This window comes from Meles meles, chromosome 6 (genome assembly GCF_922984935.1).
Source record: "Meles meles chromosome 6, mMelMel3.1 paternal haplotype, whole genome shotgun sequence".
Taxonomy (NCBI): domain Eukaryota; kingdom Metazoa; phylum Chordata; class Mammalia; order Carnivora; family Mustelidae; genus Meles; species Meles meles.
The window spans coordinates 11935698-11949008 of NC_060071.1; the positions used below are offsets into that span (position 1 = coordinate 11935698).

Consider the following 13311-nt stretch of genomic DNA (forward strand, 5'->3'; position numbering starts at 1 on the left):
TTCCCTCTCACTCTCTCTGCCTGCCTCTCTGCCTACTTGTGATCTCTGTCTGTCAAATAAATAAATAAAATCTTTAAAAAAAAAAAAAAAGAATTAGGAACAGGATATTGGCTATAGAATTTTTGTAAATACCCTTTATTGGGTTGAGGAAGTGTTATTCTATTCCTGATTTTTGTGAGTTTTTATAATGAATGAGTGTTGGATTTTGTCACATGCTTCCCACCCCCCCTCCCCGAGTCTCTTGAGGTGACTGTGATTTTTGTTCTTTATTTTACCAATGGTATATTAGTTACTTTGTAGATGTTAAGATAACCTTTCATTCCAGTGATAAATCTGACTTAGTTATGATGTTGCATCCTTTTTGTGTTTCTGCATTCATTTTGCTAATATTTTGTTAAAGACTTCTGCATCTGTGTTTTTGAGGAATATTAGTCTCTAGTTCTGTGTTTGTGTGTGTATGTGTAATGTCTGCCTGGCTTTGGTATCAGCGTAATAGAATGAATTGGAAAATGTTCTTTCTTCCCTTATTTCCTGAAAGAATTTATTAGGATTGGTGTTTACTTCTTCTTAAAATATTTGATAGGATTTACCAGTGTAGCCATGTGAATGGGCCTAGTTTTTCTTTGTGGGAAAATTTTTAATGACTAATTCAGTTTCTAGTTGTAGACCTATTCAGGTTTTCTGTTTCTTTTTCGCTTAGTTTTGTTCATCTGTGTCTTTCTAAGAATTTGTCCATTTTGTCTAAGTTGTCTGATTTGTTGGCATAATGTTACAGTGTTTCCCTATAATTCTTTTACTTTTTGAAGAATAAATTGTGATCGCAGTAATTTTTGTTGTGGTAGTTTGTGTCTTATTTTTTTTTTTCTTGGTCATTTCAGATAAAGGTTTGACAATTTGGAGGATGTTTTCAAAGAAAACAACTTGTGACTTTTTTTCCTGTTTTGTTTTCTATTTCATGTATCTCTTTTCTCATCTTTATTATTGCCTTTGATTTAATTGTCTCATTTTCTCTTAAGGTAGAAGCTCAGATTATTGATTTAAGGCCTTTTTTCCTTTTCTCAGTATGGGTGTTTAAAGGTATAGCTTACCCTCCACAGGCTACTTTTGCTGCCTTCTCTGAATATTGATCTCATGTGTTCTGGCTTTCATTCAGTTTTACCTTTTCCGATTGCTCTTGTGATTTCTTCTTTGATGCATGGCTTTTGTTTTAAATGTGCTGGTTAATTTAAAATATTTAGGTATTTCCCTAATGATTCATAATTTATTTTTGTCTTAATATGTTTTAAATGGACTTACTGTTACTTATTATATGCTATAGTATGCTTTCTGTTTTGGAGAATGTTCTTTGTGCACTTGAAAAGAATAATACTTCGGGGCACCTGGGTGGCTCAGTAGGTTAAGCTGCTGCCTTCGGCTCAGGTCATGATCTCAGGGTCCTGGGATCGAGTCCCACATCGGGCTCTCTGCTCAGCAGAGAGCCTGCTTCCCTTCCTCTCTCTCTGTCAAATAAATAAATAAAATCTTTAAAAAAAAAAAAAAAAAGAATAATACTTTGCTTTCATAGGGTAGAGTTCTGTTCATTACATCAACTTAGTTAATAGTCTTAGTCAAGTCTTAGCTTTATTGACTTCATGTCTAGTTCTGTTATTGACAGTGACTAACATTTCGGTATTTAACTATAGTTGAATGATCTACTACTTTCGGTTCTGTGAGGTTTTCCTTCATGTATTTGAGAGGTTTGGGTGTTAGGTTTGTGCACTTTTGTAATTGTTCTGTATTCCTGATAATTGATCTTTTTATCATGAAATGTATGTCCCCCTTTATCTCTAGTAATAGTTCTTGTTCTTTAGATCTGTTTTGTGTGATATGACAGCTCTTTAGCTCTCTTGGTAACTGCATGGTATACTGTTTTCCATCACTTCACTTTCAGCTTCTTTTTATGAGTTTAAAATGTGATTCTTTTAGACAACATACGGTTCATCTTCCTTTTTCAATCTGGTCTGACAGTCTCTGCCTTTTGAGGGTTTAGTTCATTCACATGTAATGTTATTCTTGCTCTGGTTGGATTTATGTATGCTATTTTGCTCCCCCCGCCCATATGTTTTCTTTCTTTTTTGTTTGTTTCTGTTACCGCCTTTTTTTGTTTCAACGGTTATTATCTTTTTTTTAAAGTTAGTTTCTAGTGTGCCATTTGAATTCTTCTGGTTTTTTTTTTTTTTTTAAAGATTTTATTTATTTATTTGACAGAGAGGTCACAAGTAGGCAGAGAGACAGGCAGAGAGTGAGAGGGAAGCAGGCTCCCTACCGAGCAGAGAGCCTGGTGCAGGGCTCGATCCCAGGACCTTGAGACCATGACCTGAGCTGAAGGCAGAGGCTTTAACCCACTGAGCCACCCAGATGCCCCTTGAATTCTTCTGTTAATTGATTTTTTAAAGGTTATTTTCTTACTGGTTGCTAGAGTTTTTGACATGGATCTCATCACAGTCTTCTTCTGATTATTGCTTACCTATTTCTGGTAAAATATAACAGCTTTTCTCCAGTATGGCTTCGTTTTCACTTCCTTCCTTGTGTTGTAAACGCAAGAATACAGTGATAAATTTATTGCTTCATTTAGACTTGTCTACCTCCTCCCACCCCCCCGGTTTGTCTTTCATATTACACATCTATTTTATCATTTCCAGTGATCTTTATTTCTCATCTTGCCACTGGGTATCACTTCTTTTAGCCTAAATGACTTCTTTACTATTTCTTGTAAGGCAGACCTGCTAACAAGAAATTCTTTGTTTTCATTTGTCTGTGGCTGTCCTTTTTTCACTTTTATTTTTTAAGGCTAGTTTAACACTCCTCAGAAGATGAGTAGAGAAACTTGACCACTCTGAATACACTAAAATAATCTGAAATAATCTCTAAAATAATCTCTAGGCTGTGGCATGATGTCATTATTAAGGTTACTCCTATAACCCTATATCATATGTAGTATTTTAAGTTGACAGTTTTCTATTGCAGGGAACAGCAAACTTTTTCTTAGAGGACCTAATAAGAAACATTTCTAGCTTATAATAGGCATTACAATCTCTGTTACAGCTACTCATCTCTGCTGTTCAGAGGAAAAGAAATCATAGACAATTCATAAATCATTCAGCATGTATATAAAGAAATAGTGTGTCACATTAGCTTTTAATTTACTAAGAATACTAAACAAGGCAGGTGAAAATATTTGTTGCCTAAAACAGTAGGGGAAGTAAATTTTGTAAATAAAGTTCATATTGAAACTTTTCTACTAACATAGTTTTAATTCATGATGAATATTATGTGAATTGAAATAGTCTCTTGAAATTGTCACCCAGCTTTTCAGAGAATAGCCTGATACAGTGATAGTCCCTGATTTCCAGTTGCTTTGTACATTTTGTGCGTGAGGTGCTATCCCTAGCATTGAGACTGTTCAGTTGGCATTGTTCCTTTTCATCCTCTTAACCTAGTTTTAAGTACTCATTTAGTTTTGTTCCTGGAGTCATTGCTTAGCAGTGTGACAAAACTTAGGTTTATCAGTTTGTAAGCTTTAGTGATGTTTTTAGATTTCTACCCCAAACGGTCTCTTTGTCGGCTTCCGCGAAGAGGGCAGTTCACGTGTTAGCAGGTGTTACGAGGCTGGTGTTGATCCACGTCCCAGCACGTGACGAATCGCCTGGCTGTTTCTCAGTTCAGAACCGGCAGCAGACTGGTGACGCTGTTGTGCTCTGCGGCGGCGCTGGCATCCGCGCCTCACTTTCCATCTCAGAGGGCAGATGCTTTTGAGTCCTCCAGGCTCTGGGTAACGTGGAGCCATTCTGTCTTCTGGAGTGTGACTGGCCTCAGCAGAGGAGGGCCACCTGGCGTCAGAGGACAAGCGGTGGCTGACGAAGCTTCTGGTTCTAGTGTCTTTCCATGTCCTGCTCTCCCGTGCTGAGCGTCTGCACACAGGGCCCAGCTGGTTCTTCCAGGTGCTTCCCTGGCCTTCTAGTGGCAGGACAGTGCACATTATTTTCAATCATGAAAGAAGTGTCCTTCAGTCTTTTTTGTTTTTTGAAAGAAATCTGTTCCCAGTATCCTGTTCTGGACTTCTGCCATGGGTCCTGTAGTAAATCAGAGATGATTAGATTAAGATTTAAACATGAGAAACTTTTATCTATAAATTGAGGCAGAATTATTATGGTGACAGGTTTTAAAATGTATTAGTAAAATTTGTGTCTGCAAGTTCTAATACTATTAAATTGGTATCACTTGTATTGCTATTCTTATTTGGGGACCATAGTCTTACTTACTGTCATTATAATCCATTAACTTTTCATCTATGAAAAATGAGGATTTTGATGGAAATTGCGTAACAAACTTTTCATCTTTATTCAGTGACAGCTGTAATATCGCCACTAATTATTCTCTTACCTCTGAATTTGTTTTCCCAAGAAATTGCAGCATATTAAAGATGGCTTATTAACTTTTCTGCAGAATGTTTCATGACAATAACTTATTTGTACTTATGTACTCATTGCATGTCGTACTGAAATATCTTGAGAACTGTACACCTAGTCCGAGAATTGGAAACTTAATGTCATCACATTGTAGACAGATGGGATTGATTCAGTTGGTTTTTTCTCCTTTCCTTTTTGTTTTCCCCTCTCTTGTGTCCATGAGCTAGTGACTGGTAAAATTAATATTTTGTTAAAGGGAAGAGTCTTTTTTTCTTTTTTGTTTTAACAGATTTTTTTTTCCATTTAGTTAATTGAAATTTTAGTTTGAAAAATGCTTTTTTCCTCCTTCCTGGTGTAATAAATGCTGTCTTGTTTTATTTCTAGGTTTGAATTCTGGGAAGATTTTGAAGAGGACCATGGGAAAGGGAGGGAGAATGGCTACCAGAGTCTCCATAAGGTGCTGGAGCCCTTCCTCCTCCGGAGGGTCAAAAAGGACGTGGAGAAATCCCTTCCTGCCAAAGTGGAACAGATCCTCAGGGTAGAGATGTCGGCTCTGCAGAAGCAGTATTACAAGTAAGCTGTGGGCTGGATCATGCCACCGTAGGGTTAACATCTGTATAAAGAAGCCGTGAGATACACAGTTGACAAACTGCTTTTTTCATTGATGCCTCAACACAGATGTGAGTAGTAGTATATTCATGGTTAGAAAGAGGAAGTTTTATTGTTCTTCCCCACTGCGCTAAGAAGGCTATATAGAAGTTTTATTGTTCTTGCTTTCTTATTTGGGTGAGAATTTTCACAGCACTTTTCATTCTGTAGGTGGTCTGAAGTCTATGTTAAATCTCAGGGCTAATCCCCCTCCAACAGACACACATTTTTCACTCATTCATCTTTTTTTTCTCTGCTATTCATTCAATCATTTATTAAGCTTTTGCAGTGTGGTAGGCATTCTGCTAGATGCTGGGAGTATGAAGATGAGTGGAATGTGTTCCTGCCACAAGGAAGACAGAGTAGAGACAAGGGGTCAGAACAGTGTTGTTTAACAACCAAGGTGCACGCAAGGCACTGTGGGAGTAGAGAAGGAAAGGTGCTCAGCTCCATGCTGCAAGGGGAAGATGCTCTCCTTTCTGGCACTCCAAGGGGCCTGGGCAGGTTGTGGATTTGGTTTAGGTTATGATAGAATGCTGCCTTTGGGACGGGGTGGTATAGAATGTACTTTAGTTTTTGTTTTTTTGTTTGTTTTAGAATTTATTTGTGTGTGAGAGAGTGAGGGAGAACACGCACACGCACAGGCAGGGAGAGGGTGCACACAAGCGGCAGGCAGAGAGAGAAGCAGGCTCCCCTCTGAGCAAGGAGCCTCATGTGGACTCTATCCCAGGACCCTGGGATCATGACCCAAGCTGAAGACAGCTGAATAACTGACTGAGCCACCCAGGCATCCTGTGCTTTAGTTTTGATGATTTAAAGTTGAATCTGGAATGATTGGAACTAATTACATGCCATGAAAATTACAGTCTTTTACGGTTAAAGATCTGATAATTTTTCTGATAATATTCCTTTGTTGTTCTTAATGCAACTGAGTAAAAACAGGACTTTAATTTTCAAAAATTACCATCTGACTTTTTAAAAGATTTTAAAAGATTTTATTTATTTATTTGATAGAAAACGGTACAAGTAGGCAGAGCAGCAGCACAGGGAGAGGGAGAAGCAGGCTGCCCGCTGAGCTGGGAGCCAGATACCGGCTCTTTCCCAGGACCCTGGGATCATGACCTGAGCCAAAGGCAGGTGCTTAACTGACTGAGCCACCCAAGCACCCTGCCTCTATTATTTTTTAAATTGAAATATATTTGACATATACTGTGTAAATTTAAGGTGTATAACACGTTACTTTGATATATTTATTTGTAAAAAGATGGTTGTCCTGATAATTAAGCACCTCTATCAGCATTACATAATGACCCTTTGTTTTTAATGGTTGGAATCTTAAAATTCCAGTCTCCTAGCAAGGTTGATAATAATATGATATTATTGTCTGTGTTCACTATACTGTGCATTAGATATCTGGGATTATTTATTAATGCAGGTTTGTACCCTTAAACAACATCTGTCCCATTCCCCCATTTCCAGGTAACTGTTGTTTTACATTCTCTTTTTCTGAATTTGGCTTTTTCAGATTCCACATGTAAGTGATATCATACAGTACTTGTTTTTCTCTGACTTTTCTCACTTAGCATAATATGCTTAAGGTTCATCCATGTTGGAGTTTGACATCTTTAAAAGAAATGATAAGGGGGTGCCTGGGTGGCTCAGTTGGTTAAGCGACTGCCTTTGACTCAGGTCAAGATCCTGGAGTCGCAGGATCTAGTCCCGCATTGGGCTCCCTGCTCAGCAGGAAGCCTGCTTCTCCCTCTGACCCCTCCCTCTCTCATTCTCTCTCTCTCACAACGCAGAATACTAACCACTATACAATCACAGCCTCATTCTTTCTCTTTCAAATAAATAAAATCTTCTTTAAAAAGGGGATCCTTTTTTAGAGGTTTTGACCAGTGAGATTTGTTTTGGTATGATTTCCTTCTCTGACAGTTACTCTTTTATACTCCTGGTCTAATGGCTCCATTTTTAGCCAGGAGGAGCTCATTCAGGTTGGTTTTGAGTCTTTTTGACACAATCCTAGTTGTAGCTCATAGCCTTTTGCTTTCTGGAATAAAATGTTCACATTCATCTTGTACATTTCCTGCCCCACAGCAGGAGTCAGCCATATATCCAACAAGTTCTTCATACTGTTTTATTGTAAAGTGGGATTTGGAGACCTCAGACTGGGTAGGGGAGCTGTGACTTTTGACTGCACTAGACATCAGTGGACAGAATTAGGAAATTCGTTTTTGTTTTTTTTAAAATTTATTTGTTTTTAAAGATACATATCATAAATTTTTTTCAGTTAAACAGTACAAGATAGATATTTTATTTGACCTTAATGGTCTTATACCCATACTAAGAATTCCACTTCTTAACTTCACCAACCTACTTAACACCCCACACACAATCCTAGTAGTAATAGTGCCTGGATTACCATCAGCAAATGTGAATTATAAAAACAGAGTAAGGGTAAAATTCTTTAATGGCAATTTTTTTTTTTTGTTTTTAAAGGTATATTCCACTAGAAATGGATGAGTCTTAAAGTACTTTAAGATAGTTTTTCTTACCTGTGGCTAGATAGAATGGTTTATTTTATTTATATTAGTCACCAGGCAGTACATCATTAGTTTTTGATGTAGTGTTCCATGATTCATTGTCTACGTATAACACCCAGTGCTCCATGCAGTACATGCCCTCCTTAATATCCACCACCAGGCTCACCACCCCCCTCCAAACCCTCAGTTTGTTTCTCGGAATTCACAGTCTCTCATGGTTTGTCTCCCCCCCCACCCACTTCTCCTGATGTCCTCCATGTTATTTTTTATATTCCACATATAAGTGAAACCATATAATAATTGACTTTCTCTGCCTGACTTATTTCACTCAGCATAATCTCCTCCAGTCCTATCTATGTTGATGCAAAAGTTGGGTATTCATCCTTTCTGATGGCTGAGTACTATTCCATTGTGTATATGGATCACGTCTTCTTTGTCCATTCATCTGTTGACAGGCATCTCAGCTCTTTCCACAGTTTGGCTATTGTGGACACTGCTGCTATGAACATTGGGGTACAGATGGCCCTTCTTTTCACCACATCTGTATGTTTGGGATAGATACCCAGTAGTGCAATTGCCAGGTCATAAAAGTTGGCTTTGCTTAATTTTGCTTCATTATTATTTGTAATATTTGTAGAGTTCCAAAGGCAAACCTACAAAGCCTGCCATGTTCAAAGATATCTAGTATCTTTCCTTGTCCCCTTCATTCTAGTCCTTCTTTCCCTTAGGTAATAATAATGACCAGTTTTAAAATTCTTTTTTTTTTTTTTTTTAAGATTTTATTTATTTACTTGACAGACAGAGATCACAAGCAGGCAGAGAGGCAGGGAGAGAGAGAAGAGGAAGCAGGCTCCCTGCTGAGCAGAGAGCCCGATGCGGGGCTGGATCCCACGACCCTGGGATCATGACCTGAGCCGACGGCAGAGGCTTTAACCCACTGAGCCACCCAGGCGCCCCCAGTTTTGAAATTCTTAATGTTTACCTTTCCTTTATTTTTTAATTTTTAAAACATAAGCCAAATGTATTTTAACTTTTTTGCTGTCTCCTTCCTCCTACATCAGCAGCATGCCATATACATTTTTCTGTGCCTTACGTTTTTCGCTTACATTGAGGAACACTCCACAGTGGGTTATAAAGCTCTTCCTCTTCCTTTCTACAACTGTGCCATCCTCTAGTGTGGGTCTGCAGCGGAGTGTAGTCAGCTCAGCCCCCAGTGGTGGACAATTAGCTTATTTCAGATACTTCTAGAAACAGTGCTTCATTGAAAATCCCTTGAGCATTCTACTTTGAGGTAGAGTCTTGAAAGTGGGTTTGCTAATGGTGTAAAGAAATGCCATTGCTCAGAAGAAAAGGTACTTTCAATATTTTATAGTATATGGTTAAAGCTTACATGTGGATAAATATATGTATTTCTCCTTCCCTTTTTTAAAATCTGGATGTAAAACATAGTTACCGTAAGCACTTTATCATGTCAAGTGCCCTTTACTACAGTTTGTAAATGGGTACAAAGTTTTCATCTGATGATAATCTTAATTTAAGTAGTCTCATCCTGTTAGCTTACTTGCGTTTGTATGTTGTGAGAAAAGGCTTCAGTGACCCATCCTTGATTGACACGTGTGTGTGTGTGTGTGTGTATGTGTGTGTGTATAAATATTATTTCACTGTCATTCTTTCCTTCTAGTTTCTTGTGTTCAGGTTGAAATGCCCAGTAGAGCGGTGTTTACCCTGTGGTTAATATTCTGAATCAGACTGAAGATGTCAGTGGTCCCAGCTAGGTGGCAGGGGGTGAAAATACCAGATCCCTCCACGGCTTCTTAATGGTCTTAGGTCTTTCCTGTTTTTTTTTTTTTTGTGTGTTCCAGTAACACTGCTCTCTCTCACAGTCTTCTAATGCCTCCAGTTCTCTGTTCCTTCAAATTGAGTAACATCAGTACTTTCTTAAATTGCAGATGGATTCTGACCAGGAACTACAAGGCTCTTGCCAAAGGGACAAGAGGTAGCACATCCGGTTTCCTGAATATTGTGATGGAGTTGAAAAAGTGCTGTAACCACTGCTACCTGATCAAGCCCCCCGAGGAGAACGAGCGCGAGAATGGGCAGGAGGTTCTTCTGGTGCGTGGCTACCTTGTCTGTAGTTAAGTTCTCAAACTCTGGTGTCGTAGATGCTCTTGATCAGAGCCCTTTGCTCCTTCGGTGACTCTTCAAGGAGCATCAGGAGAAGCTTTGAAGAGAGGTGAGGAAGGGTCACTGGGAAAACTGGAAAGTATGATGTCGCAGATGCCAGGTAAAGAGCATTTCAGGATTTGTCAGCCAGACTGCAGGGGGCTTCCCCAAGCTGAAGAGTAATTGTCAAACTAGGAACAATTAGCAGTTAAGGGCAGATTCAAGTACGGTTTGAGTGTGATGATTGGAATGTCTTTTCAATCTCCAGTCCCTGATCAGGAGCAGTGGGAAGCTGATTCTATTAGATAAACTACTGACAAGACTTCGAGAAAGGGGCAACAGAGTCCTAATTTTCTCCCAGATGGTCAGAATGTTGGACATCCTGGCCGAGTACTTGACGATCAAGCACTATCCTTTCCAGGTAAGGATGCTCAGTGATTGGAATCCCTCCCTGTTTCCCTCCCTCCAGGTTGAATGCTTTGCTTGCTCAATTATCCTAAAGTTAGGAGACAAGTTTTCTGGCTGGAAACAAATTGAGATGAAGGTTCCAGGACAGTGTTTATATTTACATCCATACCATTAAGCCACCTATAATGAAAGTGGTCACGTGAGGTCATTCTGTTTTTCAGGGAGCAGTAAGGGAATGGATAATAGAGGAAAAGCAGACAAGAAAGGTATTTTAGATGGCTCGAAGTCTGGGTTAAGTGTAGAGAGGAAGGAGGTGTGGACCTAATTCCAGAAGCCCAAATCCTAGGAAGAAAGAGAGGCGATAGTTCTGTGCGTTCACCTCAGGGCAGGCTGACCCTGGCTGTGAGGCTGGGAACTCAGCAGGGCCGTGCACGTGAAAGCTTGCTGGGCCCTGAAGCTGGTGGTGTGGCCCCCTTGTCTCTGTAAGATTGTTACTATGGATTTTCATCTTCACTCCATTGTCTCCTACAAGATAAGGAGAAAAACAAGATAAGGGGGAAATGAGTTTCTGCAACACAGTATTTTTTCTGGGTGTTAGATTGTGTGAAACTTCTCTCTGGTTTATTTATGGATGTGTATGCTCTTTATCTTGACTTTCTGCATAACATTTTTATAGTGCTTTGATTTTTAAGATTCACTTAATAATTTTTCTATGAGCGGTTGGACTATTCACCCAACTTATGTAATTATGTTGGTATTGAAGAAACTGGGGGTCAGTGATTCTCTGCTAAGAAGGCCAAGCTTTAAACTCACTAACAGATTGTCTTTTTAAAATGCTCTGAAAGGCATTGTCCTATCCATAATATCTTACGTAGTCTTTCAGCAGCTGGCTTAGAATATGGTTTGATACTGTGATTATTTTAGGAATAAAAACAAAAACAATGGGTGCCTGGGTGACTCAGTGGGTTAAGCCTCTGCCTTCAGCTCAGGCCATGATTGAGATCATGGGTCCTGGGATCGAGCCCCACCCCGCCCCCGTGCCTGCTTCTCCATCTACTTTTGATCTCACTCTCTCTCTCTGTCAAATAAATAAAATCTTTAAAAAAACAAAATAAAAACCCAGTGCACTGCCAGAAGATTGTTGTCTCTCAGTGCCCGGAGCTCTGTGAGCTTTTCAGGTCAGACTAATCAGTTGATATCAAGTAAAATAAGAATGCATTGCTTTTCTCTGTAGGGAATATTTGGCTGGAGTCCACTCGGGTCTGTCATGTCTGCTGTCTCCTATTAATGGGAATATTAAAAGAAAGGTGTTCGGGTTTTCTCATACCGAATACAGGTTATGAACTACCATTTAAACATCTCTTTGGGCTGAGGCTCTGAGTAGAGCTGGTAGAAAGACGAAAGGGGTTTCCCTGGTATGATATGACTTGTGTTCAGGTGGGCCTGGGTCTGGTCAGCAGAGCTCTGAGATGGGGAGAGGTAGGTCCTTCTACAGATTATGTCCCCAGCCACTTGGCCATCACTGGACAGATGACATCATCTCTTGCGCCAGTTTTGCCTTCTGTAAAATGAGGTATTTTGTTCATCTCAAGATATGATCGTAAGGGGAACACATGTAAAAATGATTTTAAAGAGTAAGAAGCACTTCGTATGTACACCACATAGCTAATGATTCTCAGGTACTTATTTGATACGTGGTTTTCCATGGTGACGTTGTTTGGGACCTAGAACTGACACATAACTCTAATAAAAAATAACGAGTAAATGCCAGAGGCTTTCTTAAACATGCATTTTGATTACTTAAACACTTTGCTCTGACTTCAGAGTGTAATTTTTGGAAAAGCTGGAATATATGATTGACTTGATTTTAACACAATGTTATGGCAGAATGTTTCCAAACTTACATAACTGATTTTTTGGTCTGTGTAGCACTTAATAACTGTGCAACTTATAGTCACATTAGATAAGAAGGATCATTTTCTGCATGAGCTAATTATTAGGTGAGCAGTGGTACGGTGACCTAATCTCTCCATCCTATAGAAGCAAACATCATTTTTGAGGACAGTGTGGGTTGCCATCTTTCTCGTTACAGGTCCTAGCAGTCATTCTGATCCTTGGATAAACCTAGATAGCCCTTTGAGTCAGAAGCTTCTGACCTTGAGTTTGTAACTGGAGAGCTTGGGCAAATAGGATATGCTGCCTCAGCACGGTCTCTTGACAGCACGTTGCCAGTGCATTCCGGTTATTTTTACTAAGTGGGTGTTGGAGCGATAAAGGTTGCAAGTCTGGTGTTCTGTTCTGAATATAGCTGATCTTCCTACCTTATGATTTTCTTGTGGTCTATTTTTACAGCGTCTGGATGGTTCCATCAAGGGAGAAATCCGAAAACAGGCACTGGACCACTTCAATGCAGATGGGTCTGAGGTACACCATGCATGGCTTTTACTGTTTGGGCTGTGTGGGCGCTGTATCCAGGGGAAGCCTTTCTGGCTTCATGTATTTTGTTTCAGAAACAGTTCACGGTGAAGTTCTCCTGCTTTGGGAAGGAAATAAGAAATCACTAATATAAAAGATGCTTCTTAATTTTATTGTTTGTTATTCCAGAAAAGCATATGCATGCTTTTGTTGATCTGCCCTGGCCTGGATTAGTGGCAGAGTAGTTCTAATAGCAACTGAGTGTTGCCTGGTGGCTTCCAGATAACCAAATTTCTGGGCCTGGGAGAGCAGCAAGGCAGGAGTTGGGAAGGCTGGCCAGTAGGATTAATTTTGACATGTATGTTACATCAGAAGGTTCTGAACTGTACTTTTTTGGTGACTGAGCCTTGAAAAGTACATTGGCCATGTCTCAGTTGTGTTGGATTGCTGGTACGATTGATACAGCTTAAGTTCTACTGTCCAGCTTGGATTTGCAGTCTAAGATGGGTTTTAAGGCACACATACAAGGGGTGCTTAGGAAAAGTGAGAAACCATGGTGACATTGTAGTTGGTGCATGTCAAGCTGAGAAATGCTGGGGGAGTTGAGAGACGTGGGAAGAAGAGGTTGCGCAGAGATAACGCTGCAGCACCGTGTGCGGGTGAAGGCAGCAGTGGAGAGAGCCAGA

General features: G+C 39.7%; 1 protein-coding gene across 3 annotated transcripts in view; it reads left to right on the plus strand.

The window, feature by feature from the left end:
- The window catches only part of CHD2 (chromodomain helicase DNA binding protein 2), a 119341-nt gene that overhangs the window by 55573 nt on the left and 50457 nt on the right, over positions 1–13311 (plus strand). For all 3 annotated transcript variants that reach the window (XM_046008467.1, XM_046008465.1, XM_046008468.1), the window contains 4 exons: positions 4833–5021; positions 9589–9751; positions 10071–10223; positions 12563–12634. In XM_046008467.1, the coding sequence (XP_045864423.1) occupies positions 4833–5021; positions 9589–9751; positions 10071–10223; positions 12563–12634 (577 nt within the window). The remainder of the gene's footprint in view (positions 1–4832; positions 5022–9588; positions 9752–10070; positions 10224–12562; positions 12635–13311) is intronic.